This window comes from Sphaeramia orbicularis, chromosome 16 (assembly GCF_902148855.1).
Source record: "Sphaeramia orbicularis chromosome 16, fSphaOr1.1, whole genome shotgun sequence".
In the NCBI taxonomy this organism is placed as follows: domain Eukaryota; kingdom Metazoa; phylum Chordata; class Actinopteri; order Kurtiformes; family Apogonidae; genus Sphaeramia; species Sphaeramia orbicularis.
The window spans coordinates 34650290-34670455 of NC_043972.1; the positions used below are offsets into that span (position 1 = coordinate 34650290).

The 20166-nt window shown below is 41.1% G+C and overlaps 1 protein-coding gene and 1 long non-coding RNA gene across 5 annotated transcripts in view; one reads left to right on the plus strand and one right to left on the minus strand.

Annotated features, from left to right (window-relative positions):
* Positions 1-535: 535 nt before the first annotated feature.
* The window catches only part of tars2 (threonyl-tRNA synthetase 2, mitochondrial), a 30388-nt gene continuing 10757 nt past the window's right edge, over positions 536-20166 (minus strand). For 2 of the 4 annotated variants that reach the window (XM_030157144.1, XM_030157143.1), the window contains exon 10: positions 16285-20120. In XM_030157144.1, the coding sequence (XP_030013004.1) occupies positions 18100-20120 (2021 nt within the window). In that variant the 3' untranslated portion in view covers positions 16285-18099. Of the gene's footprint in view, positions 801-894; positions 1010-1143; positions 1217-1894; positions 1997-3173; positions 3275-5270; positions 5349-5814; positions 5953-7007; positions 7171-7250; positions 7421-8409; positions 8509-8614; positions 8762-10162; positions 10242-10330; positions 10396-10780; positions 10890-12442; positions 12565-12933; positions 13049-13131; positions 13308-14124; positions 14664-14697; positions 20121-20166 lie in introns of those variants that run through there. The other 2 variants (XM_030157145.1, XR_003937624.1) reach the window with 2 other exon arrangements.
* On the plus strand, positions 3954-12929 carry LOC115434990 (uncharacterized). Its single transcript, XR_003937625.1, has 3 exons — positions 3954-5192; positions 10289-10297; positions 12917-12929. It is a non-coding gene; the product is annotated as an uncharacterized LOC115434990 (long non-coding RNA).

A 20166-nucleotide genomic window follows, 5' to 3' on the forward strand; every position in this document is an offset into this window, starting at 1 on the left:
CAGAAGTGTTAAACACACACTCAGCTGCACCTGTTTCACAACCAGATTTGTCAAGGCTGTGCTTTTGTCCCGTCCGCTCTATTTTTCCTCCTGCAGCCGACACCTCCTCTCCTTCACCTCCTGTATCACTGTTGTGACTGATGCCTTTTCCATCCTGCTGCCCTTTCTCAATTAAAAAGGAAAAACTTCCAATCCCTTTGACCTTTACCTTGACTTCCCTGTTTCCACTAAACACACATGAAAACACACAGCCCTGACACTGCTGCTCCCTCTCCTATTTTAGTCAAATCCCCTTCTGTATCCTCCCTTTCTTCCAGTCTTTTAAAGGTCTGTCTGGCTTTCTATTCTGATACCATGACACAGACTTACATAAGAGAGAGGTCTGCATATTTAATGTCTTATTGCAAACAAATTGTAGCTACAGCTGAGCAATGCTGGTATTAGATTGATAATAATCTTAAAACAACCTTCAATCTCTTCTCTGTATTTTTTTGGATAATAATATATTTGTCAGTGCCATAGATAGACAAATCAACACATTTTTAGAAACTTTTATTACAAATATAGCAGCCACATTCTCAGGCACAACTTTAAACAGCTTCGACAAACAAACAAATATTTATTACATCAGTGATACATTATTTCCAGAACTTTTTCTTAAAATTCATCCGTGTTGCTCCTGGAGTCTCGTAGCTGTATGAGGGATGCCATCACCTCCTCTATGGGACGCCTCCCCAGTTGTTTCCCTCCTCTGCTCCTTACATTCACTGTCCCCGTCTCACTCTCCTTCTCCCCCACCACTGAACAAAAAAGCACAAATACAGCACTCTTAAATTTTGTTTCATCAGCAGCAATAAGTGAGGGTTTCAGATAAGGTGTGGTGAACGTCTTTACCAAATATGTAGTTATACTGGGTGATCTGAGCAGAGCGAATCTTCTTATTTAAGGTGGCCCCCTGGTCGTCATTGAAATCAGCCATGAAACCGGCTTCTCGGAACCGCTGGACCACCTTAACAAAACCCAGAGGTATTTCAGTTAAGATTGTATCTGTAATGTGTGTCTCAAATTAGTCAGAGGAGTAATAACATCAGGCAAATGAGGAAAACGTGCAAAGTACACCTGGTGTGTTGCTTTGGGACTGACCTGCTTGGCATATGACTCACTGCTGCCCACCACAGGAATGACCATGACCTGCGCCGGGGACAGCCACAGCGGCCTGCAATGGGGAAAGACAAAAACATCATGGTTATTTTGGGTCTTTCCATTTTTAGCCACTTTAAAATTATACTACTGCACTATGCTGCAGAGGCACATGTAGTCCGTTTAGCTCCACAACGTGCATCTGAGAGCTTTAGTCAGTTCATTCCTGTGATGAATAATGAATTAATGGATTAGTCGACTGACAAATAATGTATATTTCATGTAAAGACAAGACCTAGTTCCATTTAATGGGTCAAACTTTCTTGATATGAGATTTACTGCTCCATTTAAGTCATGTGAGCATTTTGCTGTTGGTTACATTCTGAAAATGCAAATTTGTATTAAATATACATCACTGACAAATAACAAAGGACAAATAGGGAATTAATTGCGGAAATAGCTCTAAATGTAATACAGTATTTCTAGTGTAATATGGATATATTTAAGTTGTATCTTTGTGAAACAGTGTGGAATCATTAAAGTTTGTCGCTGATGAAACAAACTGAATAAACTGATGGATTTGTTTGAGACATGATGGAAATACCTGATAGATTTTAAGTACAAGACAACATATGTTTTGATGTGGATATGGAACATATTAAAGCTCTAAGGAAAGGATCAGAATACTGGGTATGGCTTCAGTGTCATCGTGGTTGACAGCCATATGAATTAAAGAGACTTAAAAAAATCTCACCATTTCCCTCCAAAATTTTCAGCCAGTATAGCAAACATTCTCTCCAATGATCCCAACACTGCTCGGTGGATCATCACCGGCCGATGCAAATGGCCATCTTTCCTGAAATAGAGGTTAAACAACAGCAGAGTAAGTATCCAAAGATTTCATCTGTCTTAACATCAGTACATTTATTTAAAAGCTTTACTTAACAGCTCAAAGTCTCATTCAGATTAAAACATCTATTTGAGGACGAACATGTCTGTTGGATCATTCATTATGAGGCAGTTATTCTTTGATTTATCTGTCTTTATTAAACCTCAATGGACCATTCATTCAGTTTTATTTGGGTTAATGCTTTGTTGTAGGGCCAACGTGATCTGCCAGTGTGCAATTTGCTGGATTAATCAAAAACAACATAACCTCCCTGTCTGATCACTTCATACATAGAAAATATGATTTTTTGTCTTTAACTGTGAAAGGGAGTCAAGACTTTGATACAATAAGACCAAGAGGGAGAAGTAGGGCAGGCCAATAAAAGATGAAAAGCCTTTAACAAGGAGCATGCAGGTCTAAACTGATAATTCAATACACTAATGTTTTAAAGATCAAATTACACTGCTGTGTTGACAGACTTGAACGGTTGAATAATCAGAGAACATGTGGGTCAATAAAACAGGCAAAACCAGAACACAAATACAACTTCTTGATTAAGGTAAGAATTACCTGGCTTTATTACTTGCCTTTTGAGATAATCATCTGAAAATCTTAAAGTTTTCTGATATTTAATAGAACACATGATGATGACATTGGATTTATTGTTGAGGAATTATCCGTATCTACAGATCTACAATGAAATGACGATGTTCAGTTTTAAGGCATTGAACAACAGCCAAAAGAACAAATGATCTACAGTCGTGGAAGAAATTATTAGACCATCAAAAGTCATCAAAAACAATGGTTATACAATCAAGTAGTAACTCCTGTGTGTATCATGTGACTAAAACAGACAGAAAAGAAAACATGGAATGCCTAAAAGCAATGTTTTTGGTAGTACAATGCCATAGCTATTGATGTAAGAACTGAAGTGATTTTGGATATTATCAAGGAAACCATGGAAAATGGCTACATATCAGCTCTTAAGTTAAACACTTATGAGCTATTTTTGTTGTTATCATTATATTTGTCCAAACAAATGTACCTTTAGTTGTACCAGGCATTGAAATGAACAAGAAATTGAAGAAAACAAGGGTGGTCTAATAATTTTTTCCACGACTGTATCTACCATCCATCGACTCACCCAACATACTGTAGATCAAATCTGATTGGCAGCTGGAAGTCCAGCTGTATGGTCGCACACTGGTGTTGTCTGCCGATAGCATCTTTAATCTGGATGTCAATCTATAAAACACATAGGAGTGAGTGAGCATCAGGATTCACTTCCATCATTTCCAGCCGATCATATCTGACCCTAGATGCATTTTTGTCAATAGAAATTGTTACAAAATGGTGTCAAGACTAGCTGATCTGTTTCTTTAGGTGAACACGCCCTAGCTAGCTGACAAGAAGCACTGTTTGTTTGCATCATGTGTGTCTACGCTCACCCTGACTTGACCTACCTCCACACTGCCTCTGCATGAGCTTGATCATGTCATTTCTGCCTCAAGCTGGGCTCCTCCTGATGCATACTGTCGTCTTAGAAACATTCTTCACAGAAAACCAAGAATGTGCTCCAAGGGTGCATTAGGCCTTTTCGCTGTCATGACACAGTTTAAGGCAATGATCTGCTACGTCGCTGAGGTCGATCTAGTAAAGGTCTGGATCTCTGTTAGATCATCTTCGGTGATGTAATGGCTTCAGATTTTGATTAATGTGACCTCTGGTGCTCACATTATCCCACATGTTGTCTTTTCATACTAAAACTCTCTACGAATATTCTGTAAGCCATAACTTGTCTGTCTTTCATGATGTCTCTGCTGCCTTGTGACACTAGTATTATTTTATGTTAAAAACTTTTCTTTACAGAGTCAGAAATAAAACAATATCGCCTGAGTCATTCTCTTAATAAATACTGCAATAAAAAGAAGAGATGGAAAATATGCGACTATGAAAATAATCTTTACACAGTTTTTCAAGAAGAGTAAGTACAGAAGTGGGTCGTAAAAGTCCCCATGCAACAGCTCCTGGAGCTGTATTTGCTTTTACATATTTTCTGGGTAAATAGGAATCTAGGGAGGCCGTCTCCCACCTGGAAAAGCCCAGACCTGCAGAGTAATGACCTATGACTACCTAGTGATGACCCAATGATGACCCATACCTGCTTCTAGCTCATAAATCTTCTACTTGGGATATAACATTTCAGGAAGTGTTTCAACCAATACAAAATTAGTTACAAAAAAGCTAGTTCAATGGTTTAGAATGACAAAAAAAAATCCTGAAATGCAGGATGAGTCATTGGAATACTTTTTATCATCTTCCAGGAGATACTATAAAAGTACACCTAGAAATCTACTTTTTGTCTGCAGCTGGGGCACATAATGGTCTGCAGGGGATATGTAATGCAACATATATCACATGAAAAACATTTGAATACAAATTAGATTTCATGGGGTCTTTAAATTGTGTTTTTCATTTAATGCAAAAAAGCACCTTGCTGCTGCAACGTTTTTCTCTGTGTTGGATTATGGAGAAGTTTTACACATGAATGCTTCTGCTCAATGTCCTCTAATGGTTGACACTGTTTGCTATGCTTTTCTGAGGTTTATTACCAACTGTAAAGCGTCGACTCACCACTGTGAGTTGCACTCTCAGGTAGGATGTCCTGCTCTGGACACCAGAAGGATTAGCCATTGATACATGTTTATATATTAGGCAATACTTGACCTCCTGCCTGTCTACATTTGTGCACTGACTGTGATGAGAAGTTGTGATATTTATTTGCTTCGCACAAATCATATATTGCTTTCTGTTCCATTCGCCTGTAGAGAACTGGGTCAAAAGGCTTTTGTTTACTCTGCACTTTGTGCATGGAATCAGCTGCAGAAAGACGGGAAACTGAGTTAATTTCTTTGAGAGCTTTTAAGTCCAAACAGAGTTTTTGAGGCTGATTCCATGACCTGCACTACTTTTTCTTAATCTGCTTGTAAATATTATTTTTACTAACCATTGTCAAATGTGTCTGTCCTATGTGTTTTAACTGTGTAATCTTGTAACTGTGTGTTGTATTTGCTGCTGCCTATCTCGGCCAGGACTCCTTTGTAAAAGAGGCTCTTAATTTCAATGGGATTTTCCTGGTTAAATAAAAAATACAAATAAAAGAGTCAGCGTGTTCTAAATACATTTATTTTTGTGTGTTTAAACCACTTTTTTTTAACAGTTTGCCGCTGTTGTGACTGACCTTTGGTCCATAGAAGGCTCCATCTCCTGGGTTCAACTCCCAGCGTTCACCGAAGTGCTGCAAACTCCTCTCCAATTGCTACTCGCACACACACGCAAGCACGCACACACACACACACACACACACATGCACAGTAAGTAAGGTGTAGAAGAGACGGTAAGTACTTTGAAGTACATTATGACCATCATTCTGTGTGTGCGCTTTAAGGAGCTATGGGAGCTCTGAGCCATAATGTTCAATTACACTCAATTGAATCAGTCTAAATTGTTGCTGTGCCTATTTAAAAAGTATCCATGGGGTTTAGAGATATACATCAGAGCAGCAGCACGGCAAGGAGCAGCTCTTTAGGGGAAAGTACCAGTCTTATTACTGAACTGTTAAGTGAATAACATTACCTCAAGTCATCTTTTTTCAAGATTTCTTTCTGTTGCTGTGATCTACTAAATCCTGCTTACAGTTCATACACATTTACACAGCTGGTCATGTCTGGGCTGTGAGGTCATTTGGCATATCTAAAGATGATAAAACTGGGTTATGTGTTCACCTGTTCAGCGTTGTCCCACTGTTCAGGCTCTCCTAGACACGGTGTAGGGCGTGTAGACAGCAGACAGTGGAAGGAGAAGCCAAACACCTCGTAAACACACCTGACAAAATCCAAACACGCCACAATCTCTTGCTCCAGCTGAAGAAAAGTGAGTAAAAAAAAGTAAAAATACAAACATTAGATGAAACATTTAAGAGAAGGCAAAGCATTAAATGTTAAATTAAAGCAAGACTGGGGTAAGCCATGAAACCAGGTAGTGTATTTACAGAACATTAATTATGTGCTGCAGAAACTGAATTAGTATTTCAGACGCTGCCACACTGATGGTTATCATGTGACTTTGAGCTCCGTGGTTCAACAGCTGCCAACACAGGGGTTGATGAAGCACGATCAGTATCATGAGAATGTGAGGGATCAGCTTTACACATACTGTACCGACACAGAGATGAACATATGGAGGTATGTTTGTACAAGACAAAGGCCTTCATTCATCCACACTGAGGCCTCCTGGAATGCCTCAGGAATTATTTGTACAACCCATCTAATCATGGTAATATGGCTCCACATGTGTCCTATTAACAGCTTCTAATCGCAGTAACAAAACCTGAGCATGTCTATAGAGGACTACGAGAGCAAAATCTATTAATCCATGACCATGTTTGTACTTGGCTTTAGAATGTGCTTTTGGTGACAAGTGGACAGTTGAGAACGTTGCCATTTATGCCTGTGTTTATCATAAGTTCAGATTTCTTTAGTGTCCGTGTCACCTCTGCTTGGAGGCCCATGCACATGCTATGTCAGTCTGCCCCCAGACAACTGCCAGATTTTTCTTTCGCATCAGTTAGCTAAGAAAACAGAAATGTTTCAAGAACTAATAGAGATTGTTGCTAATCTACATGCATGGCCTGTTTCACCTATTGAGACCATACATCACTGTTGTTTCCCTTTTGTTCCAAGTGTTGTTGCAATGTCACTGAAACAACCACCATGTCCTACACTGATGAGGTATTTTCCTGTTACATCCTTGTCACGCACTGGGAGACAAGGTCAAAAGATGTAGTTAAATGCATCTGAGACCACCTTGGCATGTGGTTTGATTGATCAGATCCTGATTGTTGTTTAAACTTGTATTTAGAGCCGTTATACATTTCAAGAAAGTGTGAAAAAGATATTTGTGGATCTGTTTTATGTACCTGTTCAGGTGTGCAGAAGATATGGGCATCGTCCTGGCAAAACCTGCGAACCCGAGTGAGACCTCCTAAAGCTCCGGAGAGTTCATTACGATGTAGTGCCCCAAAGTCAGCCCAACGAATTGGAAGCTCTCTCCATGAGCGAACACGCTGCTCAAACATGAGGCTGAACACAGAACAGAAGAGTCACACACTGTTAAACTTCTGTAATGACATGTGTGTGTGTGTGTGTGTGCGTGTGTATACCAGTGTGCAGGGCAGTTCATGGGTTTGAGTGCGTAGGTCTGAGATCCCTCCGACGTCACAGTGAACATGTTCTCGCTGTAGTGCTCCCAGTGGCCAGAGCGCTCCCATAATGCAGTGCTGTACAAAGTTGGGGTCACAACCTCAGTGAAGCCTCGCCTTCGGTATTCACTCTTTGAGACATCAGGAAGGAAGGATGTGTGTGACAATGAGTGCAAGACGGGGTCACACTGTTACAACACTATCATAATTGAAAGCTAGCAACAGTAATATCCTCATATAAACACGTCCATCCTCAGGACATGTCGGATTCAGACAAGAAGGGACATGCATATTTGCATTTTCAAGCTTCTGGCACACCTGGTATTTATTAGTTATGGTATTTATGACAGTCTATACATTTACATGCACACATTGGTATTCTGAATTTAACAGGTGTGACGTAAACAGTACATTTTGCTTAGATATTCCAAATTATTCTGACTGAAGCATTTTCTGATTAAGAAATATAGAATGTGATGATAGTATTCAGGTTTAAGAAGCATACTTTGGGCATGTATGAGTATTCAGAATATGCTTCTCAACTGTGGTTTTCTACCACAGTCTATGACACATGGCGTCTAGCCAGGTTACAGTCAGCCCTGATGGTGTGCTATGCATAGAGATGAATACCCAAAAGAAAACCCAATTTTTCTGGTTGGAAGGAAAACACATTATGAAAGACTTAGATGTCAACAGGTTTTTGGATGTGTACAAATATCACAAGAAAAAGGTCATTGAAAAAATGAGCGGGGGAGGTTGTGTTTGCATGGTTCAACGTGTATGCTAAAAAAAAACTTTAAATTGTATTATTCTATGAGCAATGTTTAATTAAGGCTATTCACTATAAACAGGGCCTCAAAAGCTTTTATGAATTATGGTACTGGCCTGTGTTGAAACTTTTTGAAGCTCTTAGTTGTCTTAATGTAACAGGCCTGTACTAAAGCCAGTTCAGTTTTCATTGTGTAAATAGCAGGTCATTAGTTAATACTTGGTTTGATTCCACTGACAGGACAGGGGTTGAGTTTGTTTAAAGGTGGACTCCAACCTGATGTCCAGAGTACATTTTAGAGTGACTCCTGCAGGCTGTTTACATCTGAAGACTGAGGCCTATTTTGTTCACCTTGATGAAGTCTGTGAGGGTGTTGTAGATGTGGGCTCCTTTGGGCAGGAAGAAGCAGCTGCCTGGACTGACGTCATTAAAAAAGAACAGCTCCTGGTCCTGAACAGAAACAAGAAAAACTGACTGTTACCATGAGGAAATACTCCTCATTCTAATTTAAATGGCTTTGTTTCATGCATCCCTCCTAATCTGGATTTCATCTCACATTTCCAATGCGTCTGTGGTCCCTCCTCCGTGCCTCTTCCTGCTCCCTCTCCCACTCCTCCTTCTCTTTCCCGCCTGGAAACGCCACACCTAACAGACGCATCAAACCTGAGGACTCCGTCTGATTGGACAGTGTCACAGGCGACAGCTGCAACGTAAGAGGGCAGACGGAGATGGAATATGGTTACTGAGCAGGCAGAGAGGAAAAAAACACCAAGTGAAAAACAGATAAAGGGAGAGTGAGGGTCAGCCAGAAGAGGAAGGTTGAACTGCTGAGAGTGACAGGACGTCTGATGGATGACAGTGTGTTTGTAAGCGCCTGGAACAGGAAACTGGCCTCTGACAAACACAACACTGTGATGATGATATTTCCAGCCTGGCTGCCATTTAGTCAGCATGTGTCCCACAACACAGATGGCACCAAATAAAACATTTCAGATAAGATTGGGATAAAAAGTGCAGCTTCAGTAGTGTATGTAAGACAGAAATTAATAATGGAGTTGTTTTAGTCTTGATTTTTTTTTACGTATAATCAGCAAACCAGATTTCAAGGGGTCATGTAGTCTGACTAACAGGAAGTAGGCTGTTGGAATAAGCCTGCCTGAATAGACTATTTCAGTCTACATTTTCCTCCCCTCCTACTATCTGTGTTTTACATTTTTCTATGTGAAACAGCAAGAACCTCCTAGCTACCAACAAACTGAAGATTTGAATGGCCTTTTTGGTTCTTGTGTCTTTTGGGTGAAGGACTTCACATACTGTGGGCTTCTTTTGTGTTGGATTAATTTGCACATCATTACATTATTTAACCGTTGTTTATGTGATGAGTAGTTTCTGAAAGTACACAAATAATATTTTTATTTTTCCAAACAAAGTTGATTTTTTTGACTGTTCACACTGATAAAAAAAGGCATCAGCAAATCATTTGTGTCACATGGACTTCAGATGAAAACAATGATGAACCTGTTGATTTCTAACCACAGTGTGTGGTATAAAACCCAAAAATGATAAAGAAAAGATAAGACAGCATCATCAAAGACTAGACTATAAAAATAGTGAGGGCATTGTGTAATATGAATGAAACACAGGTAACAGTGTGTGTCTTTTTCTCTACACTGCACATACACCCAAAGGAACACGTAAAAAACTGAAGACACACAGGCTGAGGATGAGGCTCCAGGTGATGATGAATGTATTACTACTTCTGGGAATATATTCAAAATCTTTTACCAAACAAGCATACTAGCATTTTGATGCAAAATATGTGTGGACATATTGTTCATTTGGTATGAGCCCAGTTAGTAAAGGTTGTTAAGTGTGTCTCTTGTGGGGATTTACTGTCAGGGCAAATCATTGCACAATGACTTTGTTCTACATAAGAAATTGTGATTGGTTTAAGGAACCGATAGGTGAAGTGAAGAGGGGAAACTGGTTTGTCAATTGCAAGCAATTTTTCAAACAGCTACAAAGATACCAACATTTGCAACTGTGCAATCACTTATAAAGCAATGACAAGATAATAGATATTACATAAAAATTATACATGCACCTGGAGCATCTTGAAGATCTTGAGGAGTCCAGTGTGTGGAAGGAGGGGTCCGTTACAGACCCCTATGTTGTCGGCACATCTGAGTCAAAGAAAGGATGAAACAAGTTATATCAGGTTAGAACTCAGATAACACAGGTGGAGACATAATTCATATGTGTTACTACATGCCTGTATACTGTGATGATGGGGCCATTCATCTGCTCCTCAACAAGCTGCAGTCTGAGCTTATTGTTCTATAACAAAACACAAAGAAAATTCATACATCACAGTACAACAACAAGGTATCTGACCTTGTAAAACAAACACAGGCGTCACTCGTACACAGAGTAACATTGTTGCACGTTTTTAGAGGGAACATTAAGTATATAAACATTTAACTGCAGAAGCTGTTGAAGGTGGAAAGAGGGTTAACCAGCCTAAATATCTACAACACAGCTTCCAGAGTACAATATTATGATGATAAAATATACTTTTTACAAGTATTACATCTTAAAAAAAACCTTGATACTTTACCTAAACTAACAACATCTTCAAATCAACGCGCTTAACACTGAGTCTTAAATAGCAAACAGGAAAGACACAAATAAGTTTTTCACCCATGCTTTACTGGTAACTAACCTGAAAGAGCTCTTGAACTTCTTCTGGATTCAGCTCCAATTTGGAAAGAGGCAGTTTAAGAGCTGCAATCTCCTTACATCTTTCCTCCACATCGGTCAGTGACAGGGCGCTGTGGGAGAGGACACACTTGATTAATACATCTGATGCAGACAAAAAAAGAAAAGGAAAAAAGAAAAACAAAAAACAAAAAGAGTACCAGTAAGAATCTTAATTAAAAAAATCTTAAGGAAAACCAGCTTTAAGATGATGAGGGAAAAAAAGATGTCAGAGGCTCCATATACATTAGTGTAGAGGGAATGTGCAATAAAATATTATCACGGGGTGATTACAATACTGAGGTGGTATGTAGTCAAGTGGTTAAGGGAGCTAATCATAACCTGCAGTGTCCCCAGTTTATTTCCTTTTCACCTAATGTAGCACTAAAAATGACAAAAATTTTAAAAAGTGACTGTACCACAGAGCTTAATCAAAGTGACTAAAAAAAGTTTTCCAAGATCTAATGACTACATTTGATACCCAGAGCAATTTAGAAAGTTTTGTTTTAACAGTTTTTGGTAGTACTGGATGTGGACATATATTATAACAATAATATGCATTATGTATTTTGTAGAAAAAGCAGAGACGATTTCTCAAAGACTGATAGGGAAGCTCGGCTTCCCCTAAAATTATGAAAATTAAATGGTCAAATATGTACGGTTGTGTTGACATTTCATTGACTACAAATGTGTTAGAACACGTTCATCTCACAGGCGAGTTCGTTCAGAATCAGCTTTATCACAAATCAACGGACTCGATGTTGTTCACTTCTCATACATTCCTGTTGCGTTGTTTTCTCATACGATCTCTGCTCAGTGCATTTGCCCGTAGACGCTCAGCGTCCATGCACTTCAATGGGACTGAGTGGAACAGTTTTTTCCATGGCCCCAAAACTGGACGGTAATTGGATAAATGCCACGATGTTGTCCTGCCCTCAGATGCTCAGTGTTTCTGGGGGTGAATGGAGCTGTGGGCGGAGCTCGGCCAGGCTGGATGCTGGGCTTCCACGTGCTGATTGGAGGATCAGTCGAAAGGCTGTATCCCATTTGATTGACAGCTATTTTGAGATCTACTCCTTCACTTGACAGAGATCAGTTTAATACCGTTGCGCATTCTGCTTGTGAAATCGAGAGAGAAACCACTACGAAATTACTTGTTCATTTCTTGCACTGTAAATACACAAATAAACAAATCACAAGGAACGGAGGGCCAAATTTATATTTGTAATAACTTGACAATTTTTTTGATGTAAGCCGACAATGAGCTTCCCTTCTCTGAAAGACGAGCACCCGCCACTGGTAAAAAGCTTCACATGTAAAAAAAACCAAACAAAAACAAAAACAAAACACAAAAACTCCTACATCCCTTAACCATCTACCTGAGACCTAAGTTTTCTACAAACTTAAGAAAAATACTAGAACCAAATCAGCCCTTATACCCCTTGAAAACATAGAGGACAGCTCCAAGTCAACAAATACATATAGCTCTATGATAAAAAAAAAACAAAGAATCCTTTACCATTGTAAAAATGTCATCATACTGCAATGCCTCAAAATTACATACATTTGCATAAAGTGACACCCAATGTTCCTTTTGAACATATTACTGATCCCATTAATGTCTCACCTGTTCTCCAGGAGATGGTCACAGTAAAGGCCGAGCTCTGACACACCTTCTCTGCATACTTCAGCACCAAACACTCCCTCCAGCACTCCACCAAGGACACACATCCCGGTCCTCCATGCCGTCTAAACATACGATTACCAATGAGAGAGTTAGCTAACTGATAGGGCACTGCATATTTAGGATTACTGGTTAAGTAAAGGACAAGATATAAACTTCTGTAGCTGTTATAACAGAGGGCATTACAGAAAAATACAGAGGTACTACCATCCTATGGACTCCAGTTACAGCAAATGAAATACCCAAAAACATCCCAGTGGCTACAACCACTGCAGAATTATGGAGTAAAACATTTATTTTACTGTTTTAGCCACATAGTTGTCTTTGGTAGATTCATACATTTGGTCCTTTTTCAATCTTATGTTTTCCCCTGAGGTGAAAGAATGTGGAGAACAAGCTCAGGTGCTTTGAATGAAGAAAAAAAATGTTAGTACCTGTCTGCCCTCAACTGTGTCAAATCCCAGCAGTTTTAGTTCACAGTCTGCCTGCAGCGGCTGTCCAAGCTCCCACAGCTCCCCATTCACCTTACTGACCAGCGCTCCTTTTACACTGCAATGAGAAACCATTGTTATAGGAGTGGACTGGAACAATGATAATAACACATCACATTTCTGTGTTCCTCCTGTATTTACCGGACACTCTGGGCAACACTGAGTGGAGTTGTGACACCAGCTTTTCCTCTGACTGTCTGACCGTCATCCAGGTGAATAGTGAGGGGCTTTTCTGAGGCCTCGACTCGGGCTCTGTTTATATGCTTCTCTCTGAGTGCCTCAAACACTCGCAGATGCTCAGATACAATGGGGGAAACCTGTAAGAGCACAATGAAGAAATGGTTTCAACAAGGATGAATGCATGAGGTGACATTAACTGTAGAAGATTATGTTTAAAATGATAATGTGAAACATGGTTATAGTAATGTAATGTTTGCCCAGACAACCTGAACTTATTGCTAAACTTAGTGTAAGACATAGCGATTACAGATGAGACATCCAAACTTTAGTGGAACAAATTGTCACTTAACTGTGCCAATAGTAATTACACAACCACATAATGACCATGCAAAGATTTTAAATAAACCAAGAGGCGTAAATGAAGTATCTCCAGTAAGGAACCTTCAACTGTACTAATAAAATTATTTCCACTTGTGGGAGTAATAAAGGGATATCTTATCTTAAATGCATACTTTTGTAGTGTTTATAATACATCTTTATCAAACATTGAGTGAACAATTATTATTTGGTGCTGTCAATTGCAATTCTACTAGTAAATCAGTATGACTAAATCAACGAGAGTATTCAATAATTACCATGTAGTTAACAACAAATACCATTAATACTGCCCATATTGACTGACAACAACATAACTGAGAGAGAAAAGGAGTAAATGAAGAATCTGGTAGGGCCTCTATTATTGGATTAAACAGACTACAAAGGGCTACATTATTAAAGTATGACAAAACTGAAAAAAAAAAAAAAGTTTTCAGGCATTTCAATGTTCAGCTGGACTGACAGTTAGGTCCCACACACACACACACACACACACACACACACACACTCAGCTGCTACCCTGAACCTCCTGACTGGACTGGAGGCTAATGTTAGCTCAATATAATCCATTAAACACACCTTGCTGTACCTCCTCTGCACGCGGACAGCCGCTCGAGCTGGCGCCCGACAGACAACCAGTCTGAACAGCTGTGTCACCGCCATCCCAAAACCACCTGCCTACAAACACACGCACATATCCACATATTCCACACTACTGTCCCCTTCACTACAAGCCGCCATTACACCGGAAGCACGCATAAGGAGAGCAACGGTGACGCCGATTGGCTAAAGATGAGTGAGGGGGCGGGCCCTAGTGACGCTGACGTAAAACACCGTGCGCGTCCTTGAGCGTCTAGAGCAGAACGCGCATCGACAGAGGAACTGTGGATAATGAACGGGACACTCAAGTTATTCTAGGGATGACTGAAAATTGTGCGATGTTAACGCCCACAGCTGTTTACAGTCAGGTCAGGGGATTTGTGTCAGATGTTTCTGAAATGTTAAGTAGTAACACATACTGCGTTTAAGGCCAACAGAAGCACACGCACCAGCAAAACAGCTCATCTGAGCCGCTCACTGATGAATAACCTTAAATACTTAAAAACACAGACACCGACCTGCTGCTTCAACATGGCAGAGCAGTGGGTTCACACTGCTCCATCCATCAGGGAAAACAGGTTTATAACCGCATTTAAAAGGTGTGAGTACCGAAGCACTCTTTACAAGATCAGTTATCAATAAATGAAACAAATACACGATCCTGTTTAAAATATACCTTCTGGCAAACTCTGAGCCAATTCTGTGAAAAATGTTACAAAAACGCGCTGATTCTTTATACATGATCAAATTCAGTATCTGTGCGCAGTGATCATTACATTTTAAAACAGGTAATTACTCTGTAATAACATAAATAATTCATCAATTAACAACATTGTTAATTCTATTCGGGAACGTGAAAATAGTTGTAATATTTTCCATTCAAATGGTCAAATGTTGGCAAACGAGACCGAGTATTTTCAACCTGAAAAAATTGTAAACTGAAGTACCACTGAATGGCCACTTGGTGGCGCTACAGCCCTTTCAGGAAAAAAAAAGATCCACCTACAGTTCCAACAGTATTCCCTATCAAAGCATCTGCGCACATAAATGATACATGTAAATAAGTGTCAATGTTACTTCTATTAGTGACCACATTTCTGACATCTGAACTAGTTTATTGTCCAGATTGTGCTGTATTCACTCACAGATCTCCCCTTTTTCAGCAATAAAAACACCTGTGGTGTTTTATCTGAAAGCTAGTCTATAAACAAGTGTTTTGATGTAAATACACTAACTGACCTCTTACAGGTAAGTGCCTATTAAAGATGTTTTCTGCCTTACTAGTACTAATCATAATGAATCAGTTCTTCAATGAGCATATACGGTTGGGCATAATGGGACATATATCTTTTAAATACTAGATATTAGAGTTAATTCATCCATATATCAAATAACCTGATTAATACAGGTACATACAATGAAAATAACCTATTACTTAATAAGATTATATAAAGAGCTAATGTTATTTCCCAAAGAGTTGTTACTCATTCATCACAGATACTATATTACCCATTGTATGTTAATTGTGAAGTAAAATGCGTGTCTGCGTAATACACAAATACCTATTGAATGAAGCAGCACTACCATTATTCTGTAACTTTAAGATACTATAATGTGGTGTGCAAATGTTATGCAGACATGCAAACATAAAGAGCCTAAATCAGTCCTCTGTCCCAAAAGACATCTGACCCAGAGGGTTTGTATGAGGGGGAAAAAATAGCTGCACAAAAAGGCTTCATGTGCAATTTAAACAGAGCACCACCTTCTAACAGTCAAACGGTGCAAACAAATGTGTATTCTGTTTATGTGTGGAAGGGGATGCAAGTCATTCACAAAAAAAAACAAAAACAAAACTTCCTTATTGCTTATACTAAGATAGTGTTTGCAAAATGAATTCTAACTGCTGGTCACCTTAAATTCTGAAAATATTCACAGTGACAAATAAATGTATGCATGTTTATCACAGCAGAAAGGATTTGACACTTGTGATACAGCGTTGATGAGAACAGCAGTGATAGTCATTCAACACAGACCATCAGCATCTTCTGTCAAACTCGTCCTCTGGTCAAAAAAAATAAATCACTTACAAGGTAAATTCAAGTGTTAAACTGCATAAATGACTGTTTAGAATGGAAAAGATGTTTATAAGAATCTAGATTTCTCTCCGCATAATGTGAGCACAGCAAAGTGATACGGGTGGATAACAGTCACACAGGTTACAGTGTGTGAATGTAACATGAAACGTCGTAACACATCACAACTCAAATGAAGTGCTAGACACTGTACTGACAGTAAAGTTACATTTTCACAATGTATCTGTTCAACAACTTTATGTGCGAGATACTCAGTTTGCCTGAATGAACTGTTCTTAGCTGAGTTTGTAAGTGGGCAGAAAAGACAACAAGTTACATGATCAGACAAAAACATGAGACAAGAGGCTTTGAACAACAGCATGCACTTCTCAGTATGTGGATACACTGCTATCAGTGCCAGACAGTTTCAATAAAAACACTGCACAGAGGGAGAAGAGTGTCATTTTGGTGCCCCTTTTAGACACAGCAGGTGTTGAAAGACACGCAAGTGTTTCTGATCGAAGCCATGTGAGTGAAAAGCAGTGAAATTAGCAAAGAAACAAAATCAAAGAGCCAAAACTACAGGATATTAAAATAAACCATTTTCAGATAAAATCTGATGAGCTCAAGTCCTTTTTTCTCCACTGACAATGTTCCAATTCATCAAAAAAAAAAACAGCATAAAGGTGTTAAAAGATAATGCTTTATGAAAGTGGCAGTAGCTGTGTAGGTAAATGAAAATAAGGCATAAGTATCAGCTGAACAGCGCAAATTAACTAAACAGCGCAATTCAAGTGATAGTCACCAAATAAAATACCTCCCCCCCAGTTGAATTGAAACTCTGGATTTTATTCAAGTCAGTACATATTGAAGCCTAGCAAGAGTGTGGTTTCAGCTGAAATGCCCCGTCCACCACTGAGTATCTTCATGACTCAGTCTAATTTGAAGCGCGAACAGGCAGACATTTATGCTGGAAATAAAAATACAGAATCATTGTCGCTTCTCTCCTCTGTCTGGTGGTTTCAAGAGGAGGACAGAGAGGTGCGATAGATACTGCACAGAACTCCTTCAGGGGCTAAAGCTTATACAAGGCCTCAATCACAGTAAAGACGGGGGGCATGAGTGACGATCATTGTCTTTCATTTACAGAGACAAGAGCTTGAAGAGAAAAAAAGGCTGTATCAACTCAGTCTTTATATATACAAGCTTAGAAATATACAGTGCAAAGGGACAGAAGGGTGGAAAAGGTCTAGCAAGAGAAGAATATTTACAATAGGTACACCAGAAATAAGAACAACCTCAGCTGCAAAAGAAAATAAAGGGGAAAAAAAATCACTTCAAAGAAATTTGTACGACACGCAGCACACATCCATTCACTCATGGAAGAGATTACTTTGGACTACCATTATCACTTCAACCGAACATTTTAAAGTTGTTTTTTCTTTGTATCCTGTGAGACCCATACCTTTCTCTTTCACTCTCCTGCTCTCTCAGGAAGTTTACCCCAAATATGTTACTCCTTTTCTGCTTCTACTTTATCTGATTTTTTCCCCCTACGATTACATCACCAGACCTGAATGAAACTTTTATTTCCTGTGAATGGAGAGATGGAAAAAAGGGTTTGTTCAGGGTTGGTTACATGACACTGTAAGGTAACTGATAACCTCATGTACTGTACAGTGTAAGCTGACTGGCTGGCTACCTAACTGAAGCATGAAGATTTAATCAGCTATTTACACACAACTCAGTGTAGTTTAATTCAAGCTAATGAACAGGGTAAGGATATCTGGGCTCATACCAGCAGGTCTAACAGACACTCAGCGCTGCGTTTAGCTAGATGTGTGGACTGAACTTCTCATTCAACATGTCACAGACGACCACTTCAGTAGCGAGGGGGCAGGAAGGGTCTCTTCGATGAATGGAAGGGACCGCCTGCGAAGGGAGGGCCACGACGCTTCCCCCCTCGAAAGCCACCTACATTGTGGTGACGATGTTGAGAGGGGGGTCGGCCTCGCAGAAGTGGTCTCTGTGGAATGGGTTCAGTGAGGATTGGGGGCCGGGAAGTAGGCAAGTTCAGAAGGGGGACTGGGTTAGAGGTTTGGTTGCGGGGCTGAGCTGGGGGGCTAGCAGGTGGCTTTTGGAGAGGAGGACCAGCTGAATGAGTGGGTAGAGGTGGGCGAGAGGGGGCGGTGTCGACTGCAGGGGAGGTAGGGGAGGAGGGAGAGGCCGTGGAGGATGTGGAGGAGGGGGAGGGGGGCAGAGGAGGTAGATTTAGAGGCTCTTTCACTCTGCCTAGTAAGGGTGGGGGGACTCCTGGAGTACCAGGGCGATGGAGGGGGGGAGCATGGCGAGGAATGAAAGGCTCCTTAACTGTGCCGGGGCGGGGCAACTTTGGGGGCTCACCTAGCAATGATGGCATAAGGGGAAGAGGACCAGGTTTACCTCCTCTTGGCCCCCCTCGCTCTGCACCTTCATGTCTGAGATGGAGAGGGAGAGACAGGGGACGGTCGACTGGGACCAACACCCCCCCAACCATGACTGCTGAGGGTACTGGGGGGAGCAAAGGTGGAGTGGAAGGACGCTGTGGTGGGGGAGGCGGTCGAGGGATTGGTGGTGGAGTGTTGAAGAAGGGGGAGGTGGGAGGAGGATGCTGGTGGGGGTGTGGCGGAGGCGGGACCTGGATGTTTTCAGAATGGTGGTAGGGCATTTGGAACTGAGCTGGGGGAGGAGGAAGTGCATGAGGATGTAATGGGGGAGGATGAAGATGTGGGAGGAGATGTGGAGGAGGAGGGGGAGGAGGAGGCAGCGGAAGTTGCAAGGAGGCAATGTCCTCTGTGCCTCCCAGGCCGATGTTTAGAGGTGGGGGGACGGTGTGGGGCGACAGAGGCTGAGTTTCCATGTACTCTTCCTCTTCATACCACATCGCTGCTCCTGGCCGACTGCTAGAACCTCCTCCTCGTCGAGAACCTCTGCCAATCACACGGATGCTCTCTACAGTCTTGATGCGCTCGCCAGCAAGTGGCCGGTTGGAGTAGCCTAGAGTTTGAATGGGAGCCCCTTCAGTGCAGGGCGACACTAATGTCTCTATACGGTGGTACTGACCCTCCTTCCCCTCCCTACCCGGTGACTCCTGACCCTTCCCCTTGTCATCTCTTTTTCCGCTCAGACCACCATCATCTGAGCCTGTGCTCGCCTTACGTGAGCCTGCTGAGAATCTCCTGTCTCCAACTGATCTGTTGTTTCCCATCTTCGTGTGTTGTCCATCTTTCTTACTCTTCATCATGTCATTACTGGGGGAGGTGACAGCAGCCTGCTTCCTTGCATTCATTGCTTCTTCCTCCTTTAGTTTTTTCTTCCCAGCTCCGTATCGAGAAGAGGAGGAAGAGCTCACAAAGTCTCCATCACTGTTGCTTCCTGACGGGGTGATCACAGCATCCCAAGGATCGCTGCGATAGGCTGTGGGTGAGAGGTTATGACCCCCAGAAGACCCTAGAGATTCTGGCACGCTACCAGGTGTGTCCATGATCTCATCTTGTGTGGGAGTGCCAGCAGCCTCATCTCTCACCGGGGTCCCGTCTACACCATCAGGGCTGACATCACCCAGAGCGAGACTAAAGCCTGGATTACCCTGTAAGAAACTGTTAATTTTAGACTCTAGGCTGGGAGCGGAGACGGGCAGAGCTGAAGGACGTGGAGGAGGCGGAGGAGGAGGGGACAGCTGCCTGTCTCTGTCCCAGTCTCTGGTTCTTCCGGGTGTTTCTCTTTTGAGGCTGTTCCCCAGAGTGGGCTTTGTTTTTGGAGTGGTTGGGGTGAGTGGGGTTTTTACTGCTGATGGTTCTGGGGAAGTTCGCGTAGGAGGAACTGAGGTGGTGCTGGTCACACTTTGGAGGAGAGAAGACAAACCTGCCCAAGGAAACAAACAGATCAGAAGATCCACAAAAATAACAGA